We start from the raw sequence: 14216 nt of genomic DNA on the forward strand, positions 1-14216 counted from the left end.
TTACATACTACTATAAAAATATAAATCTTATACCTTTAAACGAGCAATTCTTGTATATATATAAATATATATTTGGAATCTCGGAATCGGCTCCAACGATTTTCATGAGAATATAGAGGGTTTCGGGGGCGATAAATCAAAAAAAAGAAAGAAGTAATTTTTCCCATGTATCAAAGTTGCTCTCATTTATATAAAGCCAAAGAGCCATAGCTGGATAATATTTCGTAATATTTTAGAGAAATGTAAAGTGTCGAGTCGTGGAAGCTCAAGTGATATCCGGTTACTCGGGGATGGCACTCAACTTAACTCCCTTATTAATCAAGATATTTTAACACCTACGTACTTTAGTTTTCTTTAAACTTTTAAAAGCTAACGAGTTGTTGAATTCGAATCCCCTCTGCTAAGAAAATTCTAACGTAGCTAAGTAATTTACAAGTTTGGGTGTCTATGATACATTGGAAAAATTACGCAGTACATATCTTAAGCTGTACGCTGTGCATTTAGCATTATCCATATTATAGACGTTTAGGCTCGATTTATATGCTTCTCCCCAAACGGTTTTGCGGCTACTCCGCGAGATCACAAGCTATTAAATGTCACTATAGCGCAGCGTTGCCAGACGTCCCGATTTTGGCATGAACTCCCGATTTTGAAATCAAAATTAATTGTACCGCGCGGGACAGGCTCAGTCCCGCTTTTCGGGGATAACTCGAAGTTCGAACGTACGTGCAGCGTGCTGAGGAAGAAAAGTGCGAACGAAGATAATAATAATAGAGTTTTAGGTGGATTTTCTATGCCTACTTTTGGTATCTATTGTCATGTAAACGTAATTTTAAATCAAATGAAATGATAGAAATTCGCAAAATTTTGATTTTAAACGTTTTTTTACTTTGTCCTGCTTTTGACGGAAAAATTTTTACTCAAAAAGTTCCAAAGTCCCGACATAGCACGAATAAAAGTTGGCGCTTATTCGCGCGGACGCATCTATAATCTAGCAGAAACATGCCTTTGAGTATAAATAGATGGATTGTGCCAACATGAGGTACTTTGTTAAAACTAAATTTTTACTAGACGTAGTAGCTACTTTCGATCATAAACATCATATCGAAGGAAGTGCTTTGAAGTTGCAACCGGAATTGCCATAGTTATGGGCCATTTGCAATTCAAATTACCGTCTTTGTGGCGAACCTTTCTTATGACAATTCGACTTGAAGGGCCTCTGATAAAATTGGACATATCCTGTACTTTCCTTATGCGAACGTGATTCGAAAAACAATTGTGTTCGTTCTCTTATTGCCGATCTCATAAAACAATACGTGGGCATTGGCCATCTTGATGTAAGATTTGAGCACTTTGTAAAGGTTTGTTTTATGCAGTAGGTCAAATTGTTATCAGTTTTTGATAGCGCTTCACCCGTTTTCTACGCTACTTATATCACACAGGCATTATACACTTTGTCACATGTTAAACAAATAATATTATTTGGAAATATGCTAATACATATATTTAAATCAAAGATCAAAAAATATATATTACTTATATTAACAATGTGTTAAAATTTTGTTCCTACAATAATGAACACACACACATTAAACCCTTTTTTATCCATTAACCATTATTTACAAATAAATAAGTGAACAATTGTGGTATCTATATTACCCTACAAAGACCAAGACAACTAACAGTTTTTCATAAAATCCTTTAAAAATCAGAAGTAGCGTGCATAAACATTAACTTGATAGTATCGCAGCTACTTGAATATTATAAAACCCTTACCGTAAAACTGCATTTACCATATTATGCAGAGCACATGCTAATTTCAACGTATAAACTGTGTAATAAAACTTCTCAAGTATTATATAGCTTGTATAGTATACACATTATAAACTTTAAACATGTAAGAGTCGTGTTCCTATAAATACTAAGGGCATCAAGAAAACTGGCGTGCAGAACGGTAGAGTTTAAAGAAGCCAGTAAGCTTTTCCCACTGAGGAATGGTGGAATCACACTAGTAATACTTAATAGTGCCTAAGATAATATAACAGATGATGGTTTTCATCAGGTTTTCTCCTCGACTTCTCGTTTAATTGTAATAAATCAAAAAATTAAACTGTTTATTGTTGTTGCAGCGCCTAAATCTTTTAATGTTAATTTAGGTTTTTTTGTTTCATCAAATCATGTTGTTGCTATGTAATTTCTATAGGCGTTTTATTATTTTTATTTTTATTAATTGGTAGGCGGTAGTCGATATATTCTAGTATCGTCCATTCTTTTTTGCACTGTAATGCTGTTCCTTTGTTACAAAACGAATATACAAAAGTTTATCTAAATTGCATTTTATTCAGTATCCTCAAAATAGGATCAAATTAACTAAATCCAGTTTCAATACGAAACAAATTGGCGACCGTGTTACAAATAAGAAGAACCGGCAAAATCGAAAATTCAAAAGAGACGTGGGTTGGAATTTGGAAGTACAAAACGAAGAAATTCAGGCTTACTCAGGATTATAACGAGACTTCTTTCAAGAAAGACAACCAAGCCACGGTGACTGAGTTGTGAGCAGCCTTTTTGAGAAGATTCTACGCAAGTTAAGTGCCCTTCCTATTTCCCTAATCATAACGTTATAAAACTAAGAAAGACAAAAATCCTTAATTTATACATTTATCCAACTAAATATCCACTTTCACACTCATCGTTTATTGAAATAAATAGCCTTAATAGTTTAAAAACGTAGTAAATAACCAAGAATATTATAATATTGTCACAAAAGTGCAAAAGTTTAGATTAAGTAGGTAATTCTTGTGTAAAAGTTTAGATTAATTCTTGTTTTTGTTGTTATTTGATATTATTAATTAGTATCTAATCATTTATAATAAAGCCTAACATATTGTGTATAAAATAGCTTAACTAAAATTAACGAGTTAGGTATCTACTATTATTGGTTTAGCGTATAAAACAAACTCCTTTATATGTATAATAGAATATATTAACAGTTGTTTGGCCGAACTGTTTCAGGTGTGCTGGCAGTGCATCTATTCAGTGCATTCAGCGTGTGTACGGCTTATCGCCGGTCGACCTTGACACCGTGATCAGCTGTGCATGCGCCTGCAAGTCGTCGGCTTCCGGAAGTACTGTAAATTCCGTCAGAATGAGGAGCGTGAGCATAAACATTTTTTTCATATTTAACTAATTAACTTACTTCTTGTTCGTGTGATACAGAATCATTAATTAAGGAATATTGTTTTGCATTAAAGGTTTTTGTTGTGATAAGTAAATATTTATCATAATGTCTGTAGATTTAAAGTCGCTTATAGCAAGGCGAGCGTCCATAAAAGGGCAAATTACTAAATTCAAAGGGTACTTAGAATCTTTTGTTGATAAAGATGATGAAACTTTTTCACCGCTGGAGATTGTAAAATTAACACTTAAATTGAGTAAATTTGAGATACTGTCTTCTAGGTTTGAGGAGGTACAGACTGAGATAGAAATCTTAAATTCTCAAAATTTAGATGCCGAAATCGATGAAAGAGATAGTATTGAGTCCGATATGATTAGTCTGGTTGCACTTTCTCGAGATTTATTGGATAAGCACAATCAAAAACTGGAAATTAGTAGGAGAGAATCTGTAGCACAAAATATCGTTCATGAACAACAGGAGCTCGGAGTGAAATTGCCACAAATACAAATTGCTAGGTTTGATGGAGCCTACTTTCGGTGGTTGGATTTTCGTGATTCTTTTATTTCATTAGTGCATAATAATGAGCGTATCTCTGCAATTCAAAAATATCATTATTTAATATCTTACCTGGAGGGCGAGGCAGCCAGGATAATTTCTAATTTGGAGGTATCATCTGATAATTATGTTACTGCGTGGGGCTTATTATGTGAGCGTTACGATAACAAAAGATTACTAATAAATCACCAATTAAACTCGTTATTTAATATTCAGCCTATTGCTCGCGAGACAGAGAAATCTTTACGTTTTTTAGTCGATCACGTGACAAAAAATTTACGGGCATTATCGAATTTAGGACAACCTACCGGTCAATGGGATGTTATTATTATTTTTATGTTATCTTCGAAATTGGATGCTCAAACTCTTATGAAGTGGGAAGAACTAAGAAATGGTCTAGATGACGTACCTACATTAAAAAATTTTAATAAATTCTTAACTGCACGGGCAGATGTCCTCGAGTCATTGAACCAAAATAGTAAACAGCATGATAATGCACTTCAAAATAAATCAAACAAAAATAACTCGACGACACCTTCGCTCAGCAACTTACAACATCGTGGTAACTACCATACAAAATCTTTTGCGGTTTCTACTCCAAAGGCGAAATTATCACAAACATGTACTATTAATCATAGTTCAAATACGTATCTGTGTATAATTTGTGACTCCGATCATAAAATATATGATTGCCCAATATTCAAATCAAAAAATGTAAAAGAGAGAATGGCTTATGTAACTAAATACAAATTATGTTTGAATTGCCTCAGACAGGGGCACCCTTTAAGTGAATGCCGAATGGGCCCTTGCAAGGAATGTAAACAGAGGCATAACTCACTGTTGCATAAAACGGAGGAACCACAAACCGTCACAAATTTTTCTAAACAAGGCATAAGTCAAGTTGTTTTATCAATTGAGGTCAAAAATCCGTATACAAATAAATCTGAGACGGTTCGTGCTCTTCTAGACTGTGGTAGCCAGTCTTCGTTCATCACAAAATCATTGCAGACGAGGCTGGGTCTAAATTCTAATCCTATTGAATCTATTAATGTTATAGGCATAGGTAATAATTTAATAAATAAATTAATGGAAAACTGTGTTGCTCAATTAAGGTCTATTCGCACTTCGTATAGTGTTACTTTGTCGTGTTTCGTTCTTGACGAGTTAACTGGAGAATTGCCAAAATCTCCTATAGACATACGCGAATTACAGATACCGGAGACGGTACGACTTGCTGATCCAAAATTTGGTCAACCGGGGCCAATTGATATTTTGTTAGGCGCCGATATTTTCTGGGATGTTTTGGAGTGTGATCAACGCTCTTTGGGCCCCAACAAGCCAAAGCTCAGACTATCAAAATTTGGCTGGCTAATTGCTGGTCCTATATTAAATATAAAAGACAAAACTAAACATAATCCTGTTCACTGTAATCACGCTACTATATTTAAAGATTCTTTCAATAGTATTGAAGAAATGCTAACAAAATTTTGGTCTCTTGAAGATGTACCACAAAAAAGATTTCTAAATCAAAATGATCAATTCTGTGAACAGCACTTTGCCTCTCACACGTCTCGGCTAGAATCAGGTAGATTTTGTGTTGAATTGCCTCTAAAAGATTCCCCTGACTGTTTGGGAGATTCGTACAACTTAGCTCGAAATAGATTTTTTAATCTCGAAAAGCGGTTTAGAAAAAATCCGACACTAAAAACAAAATATGTAGAATTCATTCGTGAATATGCAGACTTAGGACACTTAACTGAAATAAAAATTGATAAGCCTAATCCTTCTTATTTTCTTTGTCATCACGCTGTTTTTAAAGAATGTAGTGAGTCCACGAAGCTACGTGTCGTTTTTAATGGCTCAGAACCCACCTCCTCAGGCTATTCTTTAAATGATTTATTACATAAGGGACCACATGTACAGGATTCACTTTTCTCCATTCTAATAAGGGCTCGCCAATATCGGTATTTACTAACAGGAGATATTGATAAATTTTATCGACAGGTAAATATTTCTAATAATATGCATAAAAATTTACAGCTCATATTGTGGAGAGAGGAAGAGTCAATGCCTTTGAGAACCTTGCAGCTTTGTACTCTTACTTACGGCACTGCAAGTGCGAGTTACTTAAGCACAAGGTGCTTGTGGCAGGTGGGGGAGGAATGTGATGATCAATTAATTAAAACAATAATACAGCATGATTTTTACGTGGATGACCTAATTACTGGAAGTGATAACGAACAACAATTAGAGCTTATTTTAAATCGCGTTAAAGATACTCTAAAATCTGGCTGTTTTAATTTAAGAAAATTTAAAACAAATGCACCGAAATTATTAAATAAAATTTCAGGTTGCTCTGAGTCATTGTATTTAAGTGAATCTACGAGTACATTAGGATTAGGATGGAATCCTTTAAATGATTATCTTCATTTTCCTTTTAAATTACCATCTCAAAATGCATGTATTACTAAAAGACTTATTATGTCCAATTCATTTACTATTTTTGATCCGCTGGGCTTACTGAGTCCATGCACTATTCAACCTAAATTAATTTTGCAAAAGTTGTGGCAATTGAAACTTGATTGGGACGAACCTGTACCCAAAGAGATAAAGGAGTCTTGGTTAGAGTTTTCTAATAATTTAACTGCCCTTTCAACCCTTCAAGTGCCTAGAAAAGTTCTTACTTCTGATAATGTGAAATCCATCGAAATGCATGTCTTTAGTGACGCCTCTCAACGTGCATATGGAGCCTGTATATTTATGCGTAGTATTAATACTAACGGGGATGTAACAGTAAAACTCTTGTGCGCTAAATCGAAGGTATGCCCTTTAAAACCCGTTACTATTCCTCGTTTGGAGCTTTGCGCGGCTCTCCTTGGTGCTAGGCTTGCTAAAAGTGTGACTGATTCTATTAGATACAAACCCTCTCGAACTGTATTTTGGTGTGACTCCACCGTTGTGCTTAGTTGGCTTCGTGGAGACATAATGAAACTCAAAACGTTTGTTGCAAATCGTGTAGGAGAATTATTAGAGTTGACGGATCCTGCTTCATGGCGATATGTGCCTACAGATATGAATCCAGCTGATAAAATCTCTAGATCTGTCAATTCAGCCCAAATTCGCGATCTTGAAATATGGTGGTCTGGTCCAAACTTTCTAAAATGTGAAGAGTTTGGATGGCCCACTATGCCTCAAGTACCATACGAAAATATAATCGAAATTAAATCTGTTCCATTGGCTGTATCCGAGCCAATAATTAATTTCGATCGGTATTCTAAATTAACTAAAATACAACGAACATTCGCTTATGTAAAGCGCTTTATTTACAATTTAAAAAATCCTTCTCAAAGGAGAATAGGCAGTTTATCTGTAGATGAATTAAATGACTCGTTTAATGGCTTATGCTGTATTGCTCAAAAGGAATTATTTTTTACTGAATTTAAATTATTAAAAATGAATAGTCCATTGAAACATAATTCTAAGTTGCTGTGTTTATCTCCATTTATTGATCAAAATAACTTAATTAGAGTGGGAGGCAGAATAGAGTCCTCGCAATATACTTTCGAAAACAAGCACCCTATAGTGCTTGACGCGTCTCATTACTTGACCAAATTAATATTTGAATATCAGCATTTGCAGAATTTTCATGCTGGGCCACAGTTGCTTTTAGCGTCAGTACGGCAGTCGGTGTGGCCAATCAATGGCCGTCGATTGGCTCGTCAGGTAGTGCGTCGATGTGTTCGGTGTCGACGTGCGCAAGGTAAAACGCTGCAACCAAAAATGGGGAATCTGCCCCCAGAGCGACTCAATCCTGACTATCCTTTCATTTCCGTAGGACTGGATTTTGCTGGACCTTTTTATGTTCTAAATCGCAAAGGACGTGGCGCAAAATTGATTAAATGTTATATGTGTATTTTTGTGTGCATGAGATTTAAATGTATTCATTTAGAAATCGTTAGTGATTTGTCCAAAAATGCCTTTATGATGACGTTACGAAGATTCGTAGCGCGACGCGGAAGGCCAGCAGAGATATTTTGTGATAATGGCCGCAATTTCGTTGCTGCTGCTAAAGAGTTAAGTATATTTCTAAAACAAAATTCCGATTCTATTTCTGATTCTGCATCTCAGGACGGTATTAAATTCATTTTCTCACCGTGCTATGCTCCTCACTTTGGTGGAATATGGGAAGCTGGCGTTAAATCTGCCAAGCATCACATAGTTAGAATACTAGGAAATAGTCATTTAACTTTTGAAGAATTGTATACTTTGTTTGTGCAAGTGGAGGCGATTCTAAACAGTCGTCCGCTATGTCCCTTGTCCTCCTCACCCAATGACCTTCTTTTCCTTTCCCCAGGGCACTTCTTAATTGGAAGACAGTTGACATCCATGCCGACCCCAAATCTGACTGACTGCAATGAAAGTCATCTTCAGCGATATGCCAGAGTAGAAAAACTTCGCCAACATTTTTGGACAAGATGGCAAAAGGAGTATATATCCGAAATGCAGCAGCGCCGAAAATGGAAGGAAAATCATGGCAGCTTGAAAGTTGGTGATCTTGTATTGATACATGAAGATTTCGTACCTCCCTTAGGTTGGAGGCTGGGCAGAGTCACACGCTTATTCCCGGGTGTCGACGGAATATCGCGAGTTGCAGATATCGCCACTACACGGGGTATTGTAAGAAGGCCTCTAGTTCGCCTTTGTCCATTGCAAGATGAAGACACCAACGGTTGAAGGAAAGAGCAAGATGAAGACACCAACGGTTGAAAGAAGGAGCTTTCAACGGGGGCCAGGATGTTGCAGCGCCTAAATCTTTTAATGTTAATTTAGGTTTTTTTGTTTCATCAAATCATGTTGTTGCTATGTAATTTCTATAGGCGTTTTATTATTTTTATTTTTATTAATTGGTAGGCGGTAGTCGATATATTCTAGTATCGTCCATTCTTTTTTGCACTGTAATGCTGTTCCTTTGTTACAAAACGAATATACAAAAGTTTATCTAAATTGCATTTTATTCAGTATCCTCAAAATAGGATCAAATTAACTAAATCCAGTTTCAATACGAAACAATTGTTTTTAATTAGATACTTTTTAAAAATAAAAATAAAAATTCAAAATTAATGAATTAAAAAAGAATAAATGAAGGATTTTCAACGAAAGAATATTATTATATTACTACTACAGCTAGAATCTAGATTCTAAAAAGTGGATAAATAATTTGTAAATAAGAGATTTCTTTTTTCTTCTTTATCAGTAAGTAATGAGTGCGTTAATTCACAGAAAATCCTTCAATTTATGTTCGTAATCTTGTTCGTGACCAGTTTTGGCTTAAGTTAAAAGCCATCTGACTTTCGCGTAGGCATTTAGTTTAAATAATCCTCTTAAGGCTATAACTAAGCGCACTTTATTCGTTGAAAGACTTCGTGACCACTTTTTAAATTAAAAGGTAAAAAACGCGCCCTTTATTTGATGTTTTAGTTTATATTTTGGCGTGTGGATATTTACCGCAAAAGAATGAAATGAAGAATAAGTAATGTCGTTCAATAACGTTGATATTATCGACATTTCTCGTTGAATCCGTATCATTCTCTTAGTAGCTTTTCATAATTTATCTATCTGCCAAAAAAATAGCTTACACTTACTCTCCGCACCCCCTTTGCCGCAAGGAGCTCAATTGCTTTGGTCTCAGCGCCGGCGTCGAGAAGACTCCGCGCGCCTCTCTTATAATTTTATGTGTAGTTTTCATATAATTGAGGCAAATTATATGTTTATTTATAAAATTAAGTCGTCGTTGACCGATACACTTTTTCTGCCCTTGTTCACACAAGATAAGCTACTTTGGGTAACCGAATTTTATAACTAAGTTTTTACTAAAAATATATTTAATTTTCTCGGTGAACTGATTACTTTTAAAAAGAGTAATAATTAAATTTATGAAATAATAAAATATAATGTTGAATGAAAAGTGTTTTGTTTCCCAAATTCAGCGACGACGTCTTTTAGGTTACGCGCGACTACTGCCGTTACAAAATAGCACGCGCCCGTTTGAAGGTTAAGTTTAGGCTAGCCTCACACAGCCGGAATTTCATAATCGAAAATTCATAATATTTTTACAGATCGATCTATGAAATTCATAATCTGAAAAAATCAGAATGTGGGTGGAGCGTACTGATATTGTATGGTATTCCGGTCTTTCTGAATTAACAATATGTATTTCCGATTATGAAATTCCGGCTGTGTGAGGCCAGCCTTAGACTTACGAAAAAAAAACGGTATTAATGAAATGAAAATTCTAGATAACGGTCAGACTTAAATCAAGGTGAACTATAAAGGCTTTGGACTTTTAAGTAATTTGAATTGCAAATTAATGAAATTAGAATTAAAGCAATGAATAGACTGCCTTTGAAGAAAATTTAGTTCCCTCCTTGATAAAATTGTCTTAGGCAAAACAGAAGATAATTTTCAAATCTTTATCACGTAAAATGGCGGTTTTGCAAATTAAAATATTTTGATAAATTGTTACCTAGCTGGCATAGTATTATGTATTTTGTTTTTGTTAAAATAAAGCATGTTTCTAATTTTTATCACTTCAATTAATTATTATTTTAATGTTTTTTTTTTTAATTTCCCGGTTTCTGAGTCCCATTAATTCATAATTATTTTACCCAGGCCTTCTATGAGACGTAAAATGATGTGTAGTTGCAAGTATTAAATTAGTTTTTGTTTGTATTATCCTCTTTTTATATGCTCGTAAAATGTCTCACATCAATATATTTTTATCTATACAGCACATAAAAGAACGGAACCTATACAAATTCGCTGGTATCGCGACTGCCTTGAAAGTAAATGGATGTAGTTTCCAATTTTACGACGCGAATTTCTAAGGGAGGTTTAAGTTTACAAAGTTTGACCTATATAGCTGTGGACTGAGAATTATCATCCAGGAATTTAGTGTTTGTAGTTTCTACCTGGATTTCTATTCCTTGTGCGTTATATTATATTTACGTAGTAAATTGCTAGTATCTAATCTAAGTTTAGATTTTTAAAATAGAATAACCATCTTTGAAGTTTACTATTGCAAACTAAAAGTGCATGCCCTGTATATCCCACAACACTTATACACTTTTCTGGTACACTTTTTTTCCCCACCCCCTAACATTAATATTTTTTTTTTATAAAAACTGCCTTTAAGATTATTACCACGCAGAAAAACGACGCGAGCTCTCACAAAGCTCTGCTTTTAGATAGTTATGTATGATATGTCTATGTAAATAACGAGAATTTTCGTACAACAAAGAGCGTTTGTCCACGGAAATTCTGATAGATACAATACTCATAAGTCATAGCTATTTATTGGCATCCATTTCTTTGATGCATATTGAAACACACATAGACAAAGCCATTACCATAAACACACAAAAGAAAATCCATCACACCATTCCCTATTGTACGGTTCGCCTCTTTTAAAGATTGTCATCTCTGTTGGGTAAAAGCTACTCCATATGTATAGAATTTCCTGCTTTCTTTCTTCTGTTGATATATTCTTCGTATTGACCCATTTTTGGAAGTTTTTTATTTTTATTTTAATGCCGAGAAATCACATTTTTTTAGGCATGGAGCATATGACATCGAAAATATGAAATGTTTAAGCGCAAATGTTGCTCTATAATTGGAAATCATATTATATCACTATCCAAAAATGTAAACAGATATCAGTAACATCATTCAAGTCTTACATCTAATCTTTTCTTAATCTTTATAATACAGGCTAAACTTCATATTGAATAATAACTAATTCTTCGACATTATATAGCAATTCTAGTGACTGATTATAATTCAGCAACAATAAATAAGCATCATATTTTTCTCTCTGCTTTTTTATGTAAGATCTTCATGCATTAAAGCATAAAAATTTAGGCTAAACTAAGCATTAGCAAGCTGACGGTAACCATTAAAAGGAAAACAGCCCGAATTATCCTGGATATTTTTAAAGCCAAGCTAAAGGCAGTCGTTAGCTTCGCATAAGGCATCATTAAGGTAACGACTCTATAATGCCCTCATGGTACAAAATGATTATTGTAACAAAGAAAAGCTATTACAGCTTAAGCTTAGTTCGGAACATTTGTGCCTACGGGCACTCCTTATAGCGTAATTTACTTTAATGTATATTTTAATCTTTGGTTTAGCTATTTATGCTTATATATAGTATTAGCTATTATATGTAATGAAAGTACGAGTCATTTCGAGAAAAAGGCTTCCGTTATAGAACCATGATGGAAATTATTATTTGTTCTTATAGTAGATACTATTAAGTAGTTATTTTTTAATACAATACCAACCTGTTTTTGGTTTGGTGCCTACGCAAATAGAATTTTAATCACTCAAGCAGCTCGCGAATTTGCTTCATGTAGAAATTTCCACATTTTTCCCGTAAATATTAAAGCCGTGTTTTATATTTTAGTGAAACTGCTTTCTTTGTTCGTGGCAATAACGTGGAAGATAAACTTATTGCAAGCTTCGAAGAGATTTTTCCCTTAAATTAAAACAGAGACTAAAATGTTTAATTTTTGTAGTGAGCGAAGCAGTTTACTATATTCTGTTTTCAAAGTAATGTTTTTTATAATCAATAACTATTTAACCCCTTACCAGTAAAATATCAGTCAATAACTTTACACGGTCTGATTGTCTGCCTGTTTCTGAAAAAGCCACATGACAGACAAAGATAGCTTGAATAAATATTATACTGCGTTTTATTTTATTAATAAGAAGAGAAATAAAATTTTTCGTCATTTTCAGGACTCAGTCTTATATCTAACGTCCTCAAAACTACTTTTACATCAGTTCTCAAAATACACTCGTTTATTTTATAGATTCAGTTTATTGAAAAATAAACTGTTACTTTGTCTGAACCATTTTACATAACTCTTTGCATTCATACGTGGGAGAGCCATGCTTCGGCACGAATGGGTCGGCTCGACCGGAGAAATACCACGTTCTCACAGAAAACCGGCGTGAAACAGCGCTAGCGCTGTGTTTCGCCGAGTGAGTGAGTTTACCGGAGGCCCAATCCTACCCTATTCCCTTTCCTACCCTCCCCAATTCCCTTCCCATCCCTACCCTCCCCTATTACCCTATTCCCTCTTAAAAGGCCGGCAACGCACCTGCAGCTCTTCTGATGCTGCGAGTGTTGCTTTCCATCAGGTGACCCGTTTGCTCGTTTGCCCCCTTATTTCATAAAAAAAAAAAAAAATGAGATCAAACGGGAGTTTAAAGTAAAGGATAAAGTTTTCTGTCGTGTACGATTTTGTACATGTGACTACTATTAGGCGTTTACTACTTTCTAATAAGGTTTAAATATATACTGAGGCAGCTGGTATCCGTCCTATTTTTGGGTCTTACTACTAGGTGATAAGTTTCAAAATAGGTTGACGAAGAAGGTTGGTAACCACTAACCGTAAATGCTATGAAGACGGCTTTATATATTTTACCTGACGTTTTACCGCAGCGCAAAACGCCGGATGGCAAGTGGTTTGTCAATAGTTCAATACAACCTCGCCAGGGCTTTTAGTTATTTGAAGAACTGTAAGCTGCTTGTATTTTTCTCCAGTTCTTGTACACTGATGCTCTCCAGGGTTTTGTTTACACTGAAGCTTGTGTTTACAATATTATGCTTTATTGGCTTCGTTACGCTAAAATTAGTTTGTCGCCACCGTCCTTTTTTTCGGGATAAGAAGGGTAGTATCTCAGATATTTAAGCGTGTCTTAATTTACTTCTTCATGTCCAAACCGCTGGACCGATTTTGCTTAAATTATATATATACTTTGGGTCTCGGAAAGGACATGGTACTCTTTTTATCCCAGAAAAATATACGATTCCCGCTCGATAAACGAATTTTGGTGCAACGGAGTTGCGGGCGTCATCTAGTTAGTGATAAATGTAGGTTAACCTAATATTACAAATCATAGTAATTATAGTCGTATGCGGGTGATTTGATTATCTTGAAAGATACATTGGTTCTCCCGCAATAATTGAAGACGTAAGTGGAAGAAGTGGATTAATAGTAAAATTTTATAACTTAAGAGGGCGACTACCCCCAAAAATCAAACATCGTCCTTCTCTCTTCACACTCACGCCCGTCTTTCATATGCCAGGTGAAAAAGAACGACGCGGATTCATCGCCAAATTAGTATTTTCTCAATAACTCGATAATATACAACATTTTGAAAATCCGCTAGGTCGATCTCTCAATGATAGAATTTTATACAATGTGTTAAAATATTAACTTAGTTCAATGCACGGTTATGGCAATAGATGAAAAAATCGTGAAAATTAGATGCATCTTTGTGATTTTTTTCTATCGAGAAAATTTTAAGATATCGTGTTTTTGCTCAGATCGAATTCTCGGAAATATAATGTAGTATCTAATTTTAGAAAATGAAACAATTCGGGGCTTATTTTCAAGTATAAAAATGAATTATAAAA

General features: G+C 34.7%; 1 protein-coding gene across 1 annotated transcript; it reads left to right on the forward strand.

Annotated features, from left to right (window-relative positions):
- The first annotated feature begins 6982 nt into the window (after positions 1-6982).
- Positions 6983-8620, forward strand: LOC121725517. Its single transcript, XM_042112519.1, has one exon. It carries the CDS (start codon positions 7187-7189, stop codon positions 8465-8467), a length of 1281 nt encoding a protein of 426 aa, XP_041968453.1. The 5' UTR covers positions 6983-7186; the 3' UTR covers positions 8468-8620.
- The last annotated feature ends 5596 nt before the right edge of the window (positions 8621-14216 follow it).

Source organism: Aricia agestis, chromosome 3 (assembly GCF_905147365.1).
Source record: "Aricia agestis chromosome 3, ilAriAges1.1, whole genome shotgun sequence".
Taxonomy (NCBI): Eukaryota; Metazoa; Arthropoda; class Insecta; order Lepidoptera; family Lycaenidae; genus Aricia; species Aricia agestis.

Coding starts and splice junctions, on each gene's coding strand:
- LOC121725517 (XM_042112519.1), top strand. CDS start 7,187: ATGAATAGTCCATTGAAACATAATTCTAAGTTGCTGTGTTTATCTCCA.